A 13,240-nucleotide genomic window follows, 5' to 3' on the forward strand; every position below is an offset into this window, starting at 1 on the left:
ATTTTTAATGCATTTTGTACTTTATCCAACGTTTATTGCTAGGTATCCCAGCATGTGCTAGTACAATGTTCATGCCTGAGCATACTAACTGTTGTTAAAAAAAAATAAAAAAATCATTTATTAGATCACTTTTGCTTTCTGAGGTACCCTTTTAATTGCCAGTACACTGGATAATGAATCCAAAAAGATAATAGCTGGGTTAGGCCAAGTGTTCCTTATTCAGTTTAATTCTACCATTAGTTCCATCAATTCAGCTATTATAATGGCTACAAAATTAGATATTCTTTTAGATTTCTTAACTCTAATCTCAGGGATCCAAAAGATTGCTCCCACTCTACCTGTTTTTTCATCTGTAGATCCATCAGTATATATTTGGCAATGGTGACTCCATTTACCACATATAAACTCATAAACTTTATCAGTCATATAGGCTTACTCTTTCTTTCCCTTTATGTAATTATAGAATTCTAAAATCTCATCCAGAGAGACAATTTTCCAGGTATAATTTTTGCTGTATAACTATAGATTTTAATCTTTTCTCACCCTTCCTTTTCACTTAATTTTTTTACCCACACTTTAACCCTAAGTAAATAAGGGAGTTTATTGTGTCAGGCCACATTTCATCAACTTAATTCTCAACATTCCTCATACATTTGTCCATTATTCTTATCTGCATTATTTCCCTTGACTTTAGCCGAAAATGTCAGATCTAACAGTTTAATTCTTATATTGATAGGCATTTCTCCAATAGCTACCTGCATTACACACAGTGGTACTGTAAGAAATGTACCATATACAATTAATTAGCCCTTAATTTGAATAGAGTCTGATTTTTTAAGTTCTGATCTGGGGGCAGAACTAAAGGTTTGACACCCAGAATCTGTGACCGATCTTATTAGTGCTCCATGTAGCATCATCAGCACTTTATCTGCTCCCAAATTAATCCTAGCAATACTTTTAAATAGATTTAATCCTACCTTTACGTTTATTTGTAATACTTTCTATATAACCCTTCCAAGTAAGTTTCTTATCAAACAATACACCAAGGAAATTTAAAACTGTTAAAAACACGCATAATGGAATGCTAAACTGTTTTATGCTGTTCGGCCACTCGGTGCTGTGTGTGACTTATTTTATTTAAGATAACCTCAGCCATACCTGGCAGAAGATTGAAGGATCTTATGGTAAACACATCTAGTATGTACGTCTCTGAGATGGGAGCTCTGTAGCTACTTCATATCTGGTACAGAAGCCTGTCCGGCTAATAGCAGCCTTTCAATCTACCATCTACAAGAAATACATGACATGGTGTCAGAAGTAAACTAGTGTCAAAGGAGAACAGAAACAGAAGGAAAACAACAACAAAGGTTGCAGACAGAAGGAACAAAGGTTGTAAACAGAAGGAAGCATGACAACTTGCACCTGTTCTCCATACAGTTATAATTACACTAATCTTTAATCTTTGTTCTAGTGAAGATGATTCCCTTTGTTTTAGAGACTGAAAATTTAAATCCCAGGCATCTCCCCAATCTGAGACCTCTGTGAATGCTTAATTGATTTTCTCTTTAGCCACTTTAATTCATCTGTTTAATCTATATAGGACACTATCCTCAAATAAGGTAATATTTATTCCTGCCATTACATATTTTGGGAGATCATTTATCATAATATTAAACAAAGTAGGGCTGACAATGCTTCCCTGTGGAATCCCTTTAGCAATACTATAGATACCTGATAAGACTTTCCCTACTCTAACCTGTATGGTCCGCTTACTAAAAAAAATTCTTATCCACCAGAATCCCTATCATGGCCAACTTATATAACTAACCCTCCTTCTATAACATATCATATGCTTTTTCAATGTCCAAAAAAAGTCATCATATACTTTGTTCCTCATATATTTTGTATTTCTGTTTCTAATCTTACAACATGATCAAGCATGCATATCCCCCTCTTAAAGCCTCTTTGCACATTATTTAGCATCTAATTTTTTTCCAAGTACGCAACTAGACTGTCATTTATCATTCTTTCCATAACTTTACCCATACAAGATGTGAGGGCACTTGGTCTATAGGCATCAGTTCTCATAAGTAACTTGCCTGGCTTTCCTATTGGAACTATCACTGCATGCTTCAATTCTACTGATATTACTCCTTTTCCCCATATACTATTATATAATTGTAATAAAATCCTTCAACTCTCTTCAGATAAAATTTAAGCATTATATTGCATATACTATTTTTATTTAGGGCTGTTTCTGCTTTTATCTATAGTCTTTTTGGGTTCCTGCATACCTAAGTTTTCATTTAGAACATTATCATCTTCCCAGCCACTTAGGATCTCTCCCTTTTCTTCAACTAATTTCCTTTTCCTCCCCCAAAAATCTGTTCTTGGATTCTCATCATTATTTACTTTCTGGAACATGTTTTCTAAGATTTCTGCTTTTCCTTTGTTCAAATGTATAACTTTACCTCTTCAATAGAAAAATTATTACTCCATGTTCCATTCATTCTCCTAACTTCTTGTAAACCTCTGAAACTTTGGTATCTTTATTTATTTTCCCACAATACTTCTTCCAGATCTCTTTTTTAGTCCTTTTAATAACTCTTTGTACCACTGCCTTACTTACGTTATATTTCATCAAGTCCTCACTGTTCATTGCACTTTTAGCTTTTCTGTATGCCTTATTTCTTTTTTTAATTGCAACCTTACTTTCTTCATTTCACCATGGAACTAGACTTTTAATGTTAGGGCAATTTATTATCTTATGAATAGTTATTTTGGCTGCTATGAAACAGCAGCTTCTTGCCTCTGCCAGATATAAAGGGCTAGTCCCCAGAAAGGCACTGGGAAAATGTTCCTATGAAAGAACCACCTTACAACAGAGAGAGTTATTAGGGTTGTTCAATCTATACTAAAGATTTTCTTTTTACAAAAATGATAACTGGATATTGTTACTTAATACGGGTTAACAAAAACATAGCTTTAAATTTTAAACAACAAAAACAAACTGACAACTCCTTTTCTCTCATTTATTCATACATTTAAAGACAAGAAGGGACAATTATGGTTATCTAATCTGATCTCCTGCATAGCACAGGATGTAGAATTTAATTCAGTAATTCCTACATCAGGTGCATAATTTCATCTTGAGCTAAATCAGATCTTTTAAAAATACACCCAATCTTTATTTCAAAACTTCAAATGATGAAGAATACACAACATTAATTGGTAAATTGTCCCAATGATTAATTACATGTAAAAATGTGCTCTTAATTTCTAGTCTCTTGTAGACTAAGCTGCCCTACACTATTAGAAATCTCTCCATGGAAGTACTTAAAGACCTCTTAACCTTCTGTTGGGTAAACTAAATAGATTGAGCTTTTAAAATCATACTATAGAGATTTTCCAGCCAGGCCTGAAATAATTCTTATAACTGTCATCTGTATCCATTTTCAATATATTTTTTAAAGTTTGGACACAGTATTCTAGTAAAGATCTCACTAGTATTCTATACAGATGTAATATCACTTCCTTACTATTACCGTATATTCCCCTTCTTGCACATAGAAGGGTTGCATTAGCCTTCTAGCCACAGGATCACACTGGGAGTTCACATTCAGCTGGTTATTGGCCATAATCCCTATGTCAATTTCTGAGGCACTGCTTTCCAGGATAGTCCTCCATCCTGTAAGCAATATCTACACTCTTTATTCCTAGATGACCTTGCTTTTGATTGTGTTAAAATACATATGGTTCAAATGAGCCTAATTACCAAGTAATCCAGATCACTCTAATCTAAACCAAAATCCGGGTGTCCACCAGGGCTCTGCAGTGGTTCAACAAAATCGGTTTAATATCACACCGTCAACTCAACCAGTGCATCTTCCTCCTATGGGCAAGCGCTGTAGGGAAGAGCTGTCCTGTGGCACGGGCTTTTAGGCTGCGCCTTTAGCACCACAGCCCCACGGAAGGGGTGTTGATCTGAGGCACTGTCCCATTCTGGCCACCCTCGCGGGCTCCTCTCCCCACTTCTGCCCTCAGCCGTGTGACCCTTGCCCCCGGGCTTGCCTCATTCCCTTCCCCCTCCTCGTTCTGGTTCTGTCCAGGCCAGGAAGCAGGAAATGGGGTACGGGAATCGGATGATCTGAGAGCAAGTGAGGGCAGAGTGAGGGCAGCGGCTTCAGTAGGTGTGACTGAGCAGGCGCAGATCGCTGGCGCATGTTCAGTGACAGCCCCGGCACGCACACTGTCGGGAGGCAGATTCGGACGCTGTAGCTTGGCCTGTCTGCCCCGGCGGCTCGTTTCCGGTCGGCTCGGCGGCGGCGGCGGGGCGGGGCTTGGAGTGGTTGGCAGCGGTGTCAGCCTTCAAAATGGCGGACGGAGGCGATGTAGGGGCCGGATCAGAAGTGGCGGCCGGAGCGAGCGGCGGGGTCCCCGTGCAGCCCCAGGAGCGGGCCATGGTGAGACTCCTGCTGTGTGGGTCCTCGCTGGGGGCCGCCCGCGCCGCGGCCCCTGGGTTGAGCCGGGGTGACCCAGTAAGCCCCGCGCTGGCAGGCGGGAGCCCGACCCCCTCCCCGCTTGTGGGAGCCCTGGTTGCCTTCCGGCGGGAGCTGAGGGCCCCCATCCGCTGGCGGTGGGGGTTAGCGCCGCTGGGCAAGTGGCACCGGCAGCTGTCTCCTGGGCTCGGGGGAGTTGCCCTGGCCCTGGAGTGTGTGTGACTGGCCGCTGCTTAGTGTGGATGCACCTATCCCCTCCCCCATTGTCTGCCCTACGGCCAGTGGCTGTTTCCCGGTGACACACTGCCGTGTAAGGGTGGCTCCCGTGCCCTGTGTACGTACAGCTAAGCCTGAGTTAGGTGACCAGCGACCTTCGGTTGCCTAGTAGAGGTGGTCTTCAGTGACAGGCCGAATAAAGTTTTCATTACGTGTGTTTGAGATAAGGGGAGGTGGAGATATTTTGCTGAAATGCAAATTTCCTTGGGCTGTATATCAGAGAGACCGCAAGATGTGCCTTAAGCAGCCATTCAATGGCATGGCAAGAATGGCAGTGGTGTACCAGTAAAAGTGGAGCAGAGTTGTAGTTGGTACGCTCAGTAATATCTTAAAACAGCCAGTTAAAACAAATGGTTGCCTAATAAAGAGTGGTCTCTTGTATAGGTTTGGGTCCCTAGTAAGAAGTAAAATTTTCATAAAGTCAAGGAAGGGAAGGATTCTCCTAATCAAATGCTTTACTTGCAGTTGTAATAGAATCAGTTCCTGCAAGTGATTAAATTAAATCTTCCACCTCATCATTCTGTTCTGCTCTGAAGGTTGATTCTGTTTTGGAGACTAATTTTTTGAAAGTCTCTGGTTTTTTTCCCCATCTTTCTATATCTGCACAGCTCAAGTAAGGGGGGGGGGGGGCCTGTTTGTCAGGCACTACACTTCATGCACTAAAGAAGCTACGTTTAGGTTGAAGATGAAGGAGGACAAATGCTAACTTCTGGGTTGCTCTATGGAATTTACTCTTTGGGGCAGGTATATTTGGGGGCCCTTTATTTATTGTCACTTTATTATTATTGTTTGTATTAGTGTTTGTGCCCAAGCAACTGGATCTTATTTTCTTTCATTGCCCACTGGAAAGTTGATGGCTTCAAATGAAAATAAAGGGAGGATATTGAATTTAAAATTTAAACATAAAATCTTGCCTGAAAATACTTGTTTGAGAAATCTTTTAAAAGCATAGTAGTCTAGTCTGTAAATAGACCATTTTAAGTGGGAGCTGCACATTTATCCAATACTTATGCTTCTAAAGCAGACTTTAGACCTACCCAATAAGATAGTCACTGTCCAGTTCTGGGAGTCTTCTGAGCTATAGAGTGGGGTCCAATGTTCCATTGGCTTCTATTTTAACTAGCAAAACAACTGTTTTGTAGACTAAAATAAAATTCAAGCTTAGGGTTTCTTTTGTGTGGGTTGGGAATTCCAGCTGCTTGACAGAATAGCAGAAGAGTGTTAAAGTGATTGGTAAAATGCAGTAGGATCAAACTGACTGCTATTCACCACTCAGCCCCAAATTCACAGAATATGATATGAAATAGAAAATAATAGACATGGTGTCATTGGATTTAAATTCAGTATATGGTTTAATAACTTAAGTAATAACATGCTTATGACAAAGTCTAAATGAGAGGATTCCTTTACCATAGCAATCAGAAATCTCATTTGATACTTTGTGATTTACAGATTAAAATATTATAAAAGTCTGTCTGTCCCATTTCTCTCTGTCATGACTCCTTACAGCCACTACTCTGATTTTTCTTCATTTGCATAACTAATGTTCAGGACCTGGAAATTCCAGGTTAGGGAACTGGAATCTCTGACAAAGTGCGGTGTGGCCAGGAGGATGTGCTCAGAAGCATGAACAGGACTTCATGGGCTTTGAGAAGAGATCAGATCAATTGAAAGTCAACATTTGTACTGACTCTCTGCTTTGCGTTCAGATTCAGTAACCGCAACACTAGGAAGCTTACAGAATACCCGTTAAATTTAAAATATAGCATTTTTCTTATGGCTGTGATTGCGTACAGTGGAAAACTGAAATGGGAAATCTCTCATAATTTCAGCTGTGTTGGTGAAAACAATGATGGCCAGTGATTTGTTTGCCACTATGTTGTTTAAGTGCCTGATTAGACTAACCAGTGGCAAAAACTCTGGTGGTCAGTCTACACTAGACCTTTCATTATTGATAGCCCCATTGGTGGGAGAATGAGGCATGGGATTGCAGAAAGAGAGAGGATGGTCTCAGTTGAATGCCACCCTGGAGAAATATGTTCTGTTCCTGCCTCTGCACAGAGTTCCTAGGTGTTCCTCATCAAGTCACTTAAACCAAATTTTTCACTGGTGGTCACTAATGGTATGTTCCTCATTTTCTGGGTGCCAGACTTGAGACACTAGAGTCTGATTTGCAGTAGTGCTGAGCGCTCATAGCTGCTTCTGAGTCAATGGGAGCTGTGCTTTGAACATATTAAGTGCTATATACTGCGAACTACTCTTAAAAATAGGTACCTCATATTGGATACCCAAAATTAGTGAATATTTTTTACCTTAATCTCTGTGTTCGTCAGCTCATCTGTAAAATGGGTATAATAATACCTTCTTGCCTCACAGAAGTGTAGTAAAAATAATTAATATTTATGAAGCACTCAGATTCTATAGTGATGAGCACCATAGAAAAAGCCCATCAGGAAATCTTCAGGCCAGAGGTTGCATAATGTGTAGTAAATAAGGCCTAGGACAAAGAGGGTAAAACAAAATATTGAATAGCTGCTAACTGACAGAGCACTATCCATCCCATTTACTGAATGAGGCAGGGGTCCTGTTGAATAGTAGGAATTCTGTGATGCTGACAGAGGGACAGAGTCCAGTTTTCCAGGGCATCATTCAACTGCCTTAACCATGAGATCATCCTTTCTCTTTTTGCAAATCCCTACCTCATTCACCACACACTTTCCAACATCTGCAACAAATCCAGGGTTCCTACCTATAACAGCCTCTTTTACAACTGAACCCAGGTTCATTCCCTTCCTGTACACTGAATGAATCGGGGATCTTATGGAAAAAATATGTGATCATGTAATTAAAGACTGTATCATGATGTATGCACACAAGGGGGCTGATTTAAGGCCAAACTGGTATTGCACCGTCAACCTCAATTCTGGCAACTCGTGTGTGTAATTTATATATACCAGTTAATACATCTTGCTGGGGGGTTTAATTCTAAATCTGAATTAGGTTCATGCGCATTTTGTAAGACAGAATGAGGAAGTAAATTTTTTTCAGTTTGTTTGTATAACTTTTTGGTTTAAAGGTTTATGCTCTGCTAGAATAAAAAATCCTTGCTGAAGACTACATTGTATTTGTATTATCACCGTCTAAGACTCTGCAGACAGAATACAGAGAGGGTTTTAAGGGCTTTGTATTCAAAATATTGTACTTAAAATTATGATTAATCATACGACACTGGTATTACAAGTTTTAGTGCAAATCTCCATCACTAGTCTTGAACTCACTGAAGAAAAATAAAGAGAAGTTCAGTTTGCATACGGATGACTTAAGATTTCATTCACATAGATCAGTGCATTTTAATCATATGGGATTTACATTTAATTCTTTCTGACATAGATCCATCGAGTCACACGAATAGCTAATTTTTCAATTGTTAAAGCAATTTTTAATATTTTTTGGAGAGTAGTTTGATTATTTAACTTTACATCAAGGATATTAAGTTTTGTGCTTATAAAAGTGGAACACCATGTTAATTGGCAAGAGCCAGTGAGTGTGCAAACTCTTCTTAAATAGTCCTGCCAATGCATTTCATTCTTGAGCACAGACACTGCTACAGAGGTCTAAGCAGAGATTGTCAGTCTTCCTGAATATTTGTGAGAAATCTGTTTAGGACTAGGGTGTGAGCCCTCACTCTGTATACTTATATAGCCCACATCACTAGTATCTGAGTGCCTGAAATACATTAGTAAATATACTCTTGTAACAAGTTTGGAATGTGAAATAATATCCTCATTTTACAGACGGGATTTGGACACAGAAAGTGAGTTGTCCAAGGATATACAGGAAGTTCATAGTCAGGCTGGAAGTGGAGTAACCTGTCCCATTTCCTAACCATAAGACGATTCTTCTTCACCTAAAGTAGTAGGTGCTTCTTCTGTGATGCAGTGATGAGAATTAATTTAGTATCTTAAGCAAAAGACAGCTGATTAGAAGAGTTTCCCTTTCTTCCTTCTCTTCCCTGTCCTTACCTACTTCCTTCTATGTTCAGAGCAACATCTAAGTCCTTGGAAAAACTGAAAACTTTGAGAATACTTTAAATGTTTGAGCATCTGAATTCTGTGAAAAATCTGTGCTGCATGTTGGTGGACTGTCAGAAAAGCCTACCTCCATGTTCCCAGAAACATTTTATATGCTCTGTTCAGACAAAACAGAAACTAACCACATACAGTCTCTTCGGAACACAGCTGATTGGGACAGTTGGAGCCATAGGAAAACTAAACATTGGCATTCTAATGCTTTGAAAGGCAACATGCCCCAGCAAGGTCATTCTTTTCTTAGTTGAGTAGATATAATGAGCCAAATTGGGAAAGAATATGTTGAAACTGTGCAAAATAAACATGCATTACAAGAGCAAAGTAAAAAAATTACTAAAGCCGATTTCTTTTCAAGCAGGATGAACTTAATTCTGATGCAGCATCTATCTTTACGGGAATAATTTGCTGACATTTGTGTGTGTGTGCACGCGCAGGAGTGTCTTCACATTCATTCACTAGATACACAAATAGATGAAGGGATTTGCTTTTCAGTTAGGTGTTATAATTTAATATATTGTCTTATGGGTGTTTGTGAGGGAGGTGTGAATGAATATATATATATGCATGCACATTATTTCATGGCCTTTATGACAACTTTCCAGGTACTAGCTCAATTGGTGCTTCTAGCCACACTCTTGATCTAGAGTTTTTGTTAGGACTGAAGTTTAGATGATTAGATGTTTTGTCTGTGGATGGGTCATTACTTCCTGAGGTTTGAGGTTGTTTTGCATCTTTTCTCTTGGTGTGTTTCTCTTGGTGTTGCATCTTTTCTCTTGGAGAATCTGTTTTAGTTGTCCATTCTCAGTGTTGATGAAGCTGGAGCGTTTCTAAGGTGATCTGAGTGAGGGTTTGTTCCTCTGCCTGACCATTCTATCTATAGTTTGGTAGTTTCCTCTTGTCGTCTTGGCTGCTAGGCATCCTTTTTCTATGGCTTTGTCCTTACAAGTCACCTGGGTTTACAAATGGTGATCTCTGACAGGGAAGTGAGAGGCTACATGTGACTGATGCAGGTGAAGTTGATGGTTAGAGTTTCTGAGGTGGAAGTCTCAGGCTGAAGCTGATTACATTATAAATATTTTATAAGACTCTTGCATTGTGATTTTGCAAGAGACAGAGGTTGTTTGCCTGGACCGTTGCCTCCAATAGAATGGATTTGAGTAGCAGATAGCCTGGATAATTTAGACTAAGTGGCTGATTAGAATTCCTTCTCCTAAGAAATGTCGTGTCTTGTAGCTAAAATTGCTTGGACTTGAATGCATCAGAAGTGGGGCACATACGTTTGGGAGCAAATACTAATATCTCTACTTGAGCTTCAGCCAGTGGTGCTTTCTGAAGTACTGGAGTTATGAGATCTTTGGACCACAGTCTATGTTCTAGATTCTTGTACTTTCTAGCTGGTGAAAGCCAATGAGGAGATACAGCAGTCTATATAGTAACCTGGGAAGCTCCTAATCTGACTAATCTAGTATAATCAGTGGAAACAGAAGGTCAGACATTGATATTTTTTTTACTGTGATCGGATTGACCTAGGTTTTATCTTTCAGTTAGAAGTGAAGGTTTTTTTGTCTTTCATATGACAGATTTTCTTTAGTTCACTAACCAGTTGAGCAACCTATTCCTTCCATCACAGACTTTTGCCCTTTCCAATTTCCAATGCAATTGTATTTTGTTTGCAGGCCTAGAGAAAATGTTTAATGAGGGATGATAATTTGTGAAAATAACTTGTATTTATAGGAAAAATGGATGTAACTACCTCCTGACAAATGTATTTTTTTTGCTTATGTTCACTAGAAATGTCTCCCTCTTTAAAAAGAAATTAAACAATGGGAATAGTATGAAAGAAGGTGTGAAGTTAAGAGGTGAAAAAAAGAAATTTACAGATCCTCTCCAACTGCTCAGAGTCTAAGGCCTTGTCTGCATTGGCACTTATGCCAGCAAAACTTTTGTTACTCGGGTGTGAAAAATTTTGCCGACATAAGCACTTGTGTGGACAGTGGTGTGTTGGCAGGAGATACCGATACAGCTGTGCCGTTGTAAGTTTTACATGTACACTAGCTGTAAGAAGCTAGAATAGGAGCAAATAGCAGAGATATAGCTGGGGGCAAAATGTTAAAAGCCCGAAAGTTTCTAAATATACACTACTTCCTATTGTTAATTTCTCCTGTAAATGTGGGTATGCATTTTTCCCGGTGCATAGAACTTCATATCATTGAGATGGAAAATGACCCTGGTTTTGTAATATATTTAAGGAGAAACAAAAATTCCTAATTTCCTTCATTTTGTTTCTCCAATTGACATATTTCTTTACCTCTAATGTTCTTGCAGTGGTGGGATGAGAGAGTTGACTTTGAGGCTGCCTTTTTACAACAATTGGCAAAGTATGTGCCAAGCATCTACTCTGCTGAAATGGACCCCTTGCTGGAGAAGGAGGAAGGAATTGCCCAGATGACAATATTTGATTCTCTAGAGTGGTACTTGTTTGGGGAAGACCCGGACGTCTGCATGGAGAAGCTGCGACAGAGTGGAGCATCTCAGCTCTGCGGGAAGGTGTTCAAAGGTGGAGAGACTACATATTCTTGCAGGTGAGGCAGTAGTCGTCATGAATATTTCCTGTGAGGTAATGCAGCAATAATAGACTATAAAATTAGTTTTGCTTCTAGATGTATCATTGCTAGGATCCCGCTAGGATCCTTGGGTAAGTGGCTAAACTGGCCATCAGGAAGTTCAGACTTGAAATTAGATGCAGGTTTCTAACCATCAGAGGAGTGAAGTTCTGGAACAGCCTTCCAAGGGGAGCAGTGGGGGCAAGAAATCTAGCTGGCTTCAAGACTGAGCTTGGTAAATTTGTGGAGGGGATGGTATGATGGGACAGCCGAATTTGGCAATTAACTGATCTTTGGCTGCCAGCAGTAAATATGTCCAGTGACCTGTGATGGGATGTTAGATGGGGTGGGTTCTGAGTTACTACAGAGAATTCTTTCTGGGTGTCTAGCTGGAGAGTCTTGCCTACATACTCAGGATTTAGCTGACTGCCATATTTGGGGTCAGGAAGGAATTTCCTCCCAGGCCTAGGGGGTATAGGCCCTGGTTGTTTTTCGCCTTCCTCTGTAGCATGGGGCACAGGGTCACTTGCTAGTGGATTCTCTGTATCTTGACGTCTTTAAACCATTATTTGAGGATTTCAGTAATTCAGTCATAGGTTAGGGTGTCTATTACAGGAGTGGGTGGGTGAGGTCCTGTGGCCTGCAATGTGCAGAAGGTCAGACTAGATGATCAGAATGGTTCCTTCTGACCTTAAAGTCCATGAGTCTGTTTCATGTTTTTATTTTAGAATGGTATCCAAGTTTGTATTTTTGTTGCAGAGACTGTGCAATTGATTCAACTTGTGTACTCTGCATGGACTGCTTCCAGAATAGCATTCACAAGAACCATCGTTACAAGGTATTAAAATCTGCACAGTAAAGTCTTACATGTTTCTAAAGAAAAGTTTTCTTCTGTGTAATAGCAATACATACAGACTGAGATTTTAATTCCTACGATCTGAAAATTACCAATTTGTTGAAATGAGTGATGGAGCAAAAAAGAGCATATATTTCATGGATCTAACTATTATCCCTTTTGACCAGAGCAGCTAGACAAATTGTTGGGGGTCTAGTAAGTTCTTCCACTTAGGAAGAGAAATTGGTTATAGTCAAATATTTATTTGTTTGCAGTTTTGTTTATTTACACAGATTGTACTAAGCCCTCTGTCTCTGAACGCAGAAGGAATCAAATGACAGGAAACTCGGAGAACCCAAGAATGCTTTTTTAGCCTGAATCCCTAACCAGAAATCTCTTCCCTGGTTTCTTCCAGAGTCAGACACTGTGCTTTCAGTTGCTCCTTCAGGCTCTGTCTCTGAGGACTTGTCTCCTTGTGGGTTAATATGCATGAACATTTTTGTGTTAATTGGTCTGTGTAGACTCTGCTGGTGCGCACTGCAGTGTGTAGTGTCATACTGCACTATGTTAAAGTACACTAGGGACCACCAGCAGAGTTTACATGGACCAAGTAATACACATGTTGGTTCACTTGAGAAATCTCACCATTTTAAGTGCATTTTACCCCATCATGTATACAAGCCCAAAGTTTATCCCAGATTTATATCTGTTCTGCCTTACCTACCCAAAACAATACTTGGCAAAATCTCCTGCGTGGGTTCACATCCTCCTTTTATTTTAGGTGAGGGTTTATGCTTGGAGTCATGTTTGTTGAAGGGGGAATTCACACCTATCCATTTCAATGAGGTTTTAACATAACCCATAACAAGGTTTCATCCAGCTCATACCACTATAATTGCATACAGAAAAACAAGTTTCCTGAAACTTAAGTTGCAAACT

At 39.7% G+C, this 13,240-nt stretch overlaps 1 protein-coding gene across 2 annotated transcripts in view; it reads left to right on the forward strand.

The window, feature by feature from the left end:
* The first annotated feature begins 4,368 nt into the window (after positions 1 to 4,368).
* The window catches only part of UBR1 (ubiquitin protein ligase E3 component n-recognin 1), a 144,322-nt gene continuing 135,450 nt past the window's right edge, over positions 4,369 to 13,240 (forward strand). For both annotated transcript variants that reach the window (XM_067557899.1, XM_067557900.1), the window contains exons 1-3: positions 4,369 to 4,463; positions 11,189 to 11,445; positions 12,226 to 12,304. In XM_067557899.1, the coding sequence (XP_067414000.1) occupies positions 4,374 to 4,463; positions 11,189 to 11,445; positions 12,226 to 12,304 (426 nt within the window). In that variant the 5' untranslated portion in view covers positions 4,369 to 4,373. The remainder of the gene's footprint in view (positions 4,464 to 11,188; positions 11,446 to 12,225; positions 12,305 to 13,240) is intronic.

Source organism: Emydura macquarii, unplaced genomic scaffold, assembly GCF_026122565.2.
Source record: "Emydura macquarii macquarii isolate MOO-44397 ecotype Brisbane River unplaced genomic scaffold, CSIRO-AGI_Emac_v2 contig_1876, whole genome shotgun sequence".
In the NCBI taxonomy this organism is placed as follows: domain Eukaryota; kingdom Metazoa; phylum Chordata; order Testudines; family Chelidae; genus Emydura; species Emydura macquarii.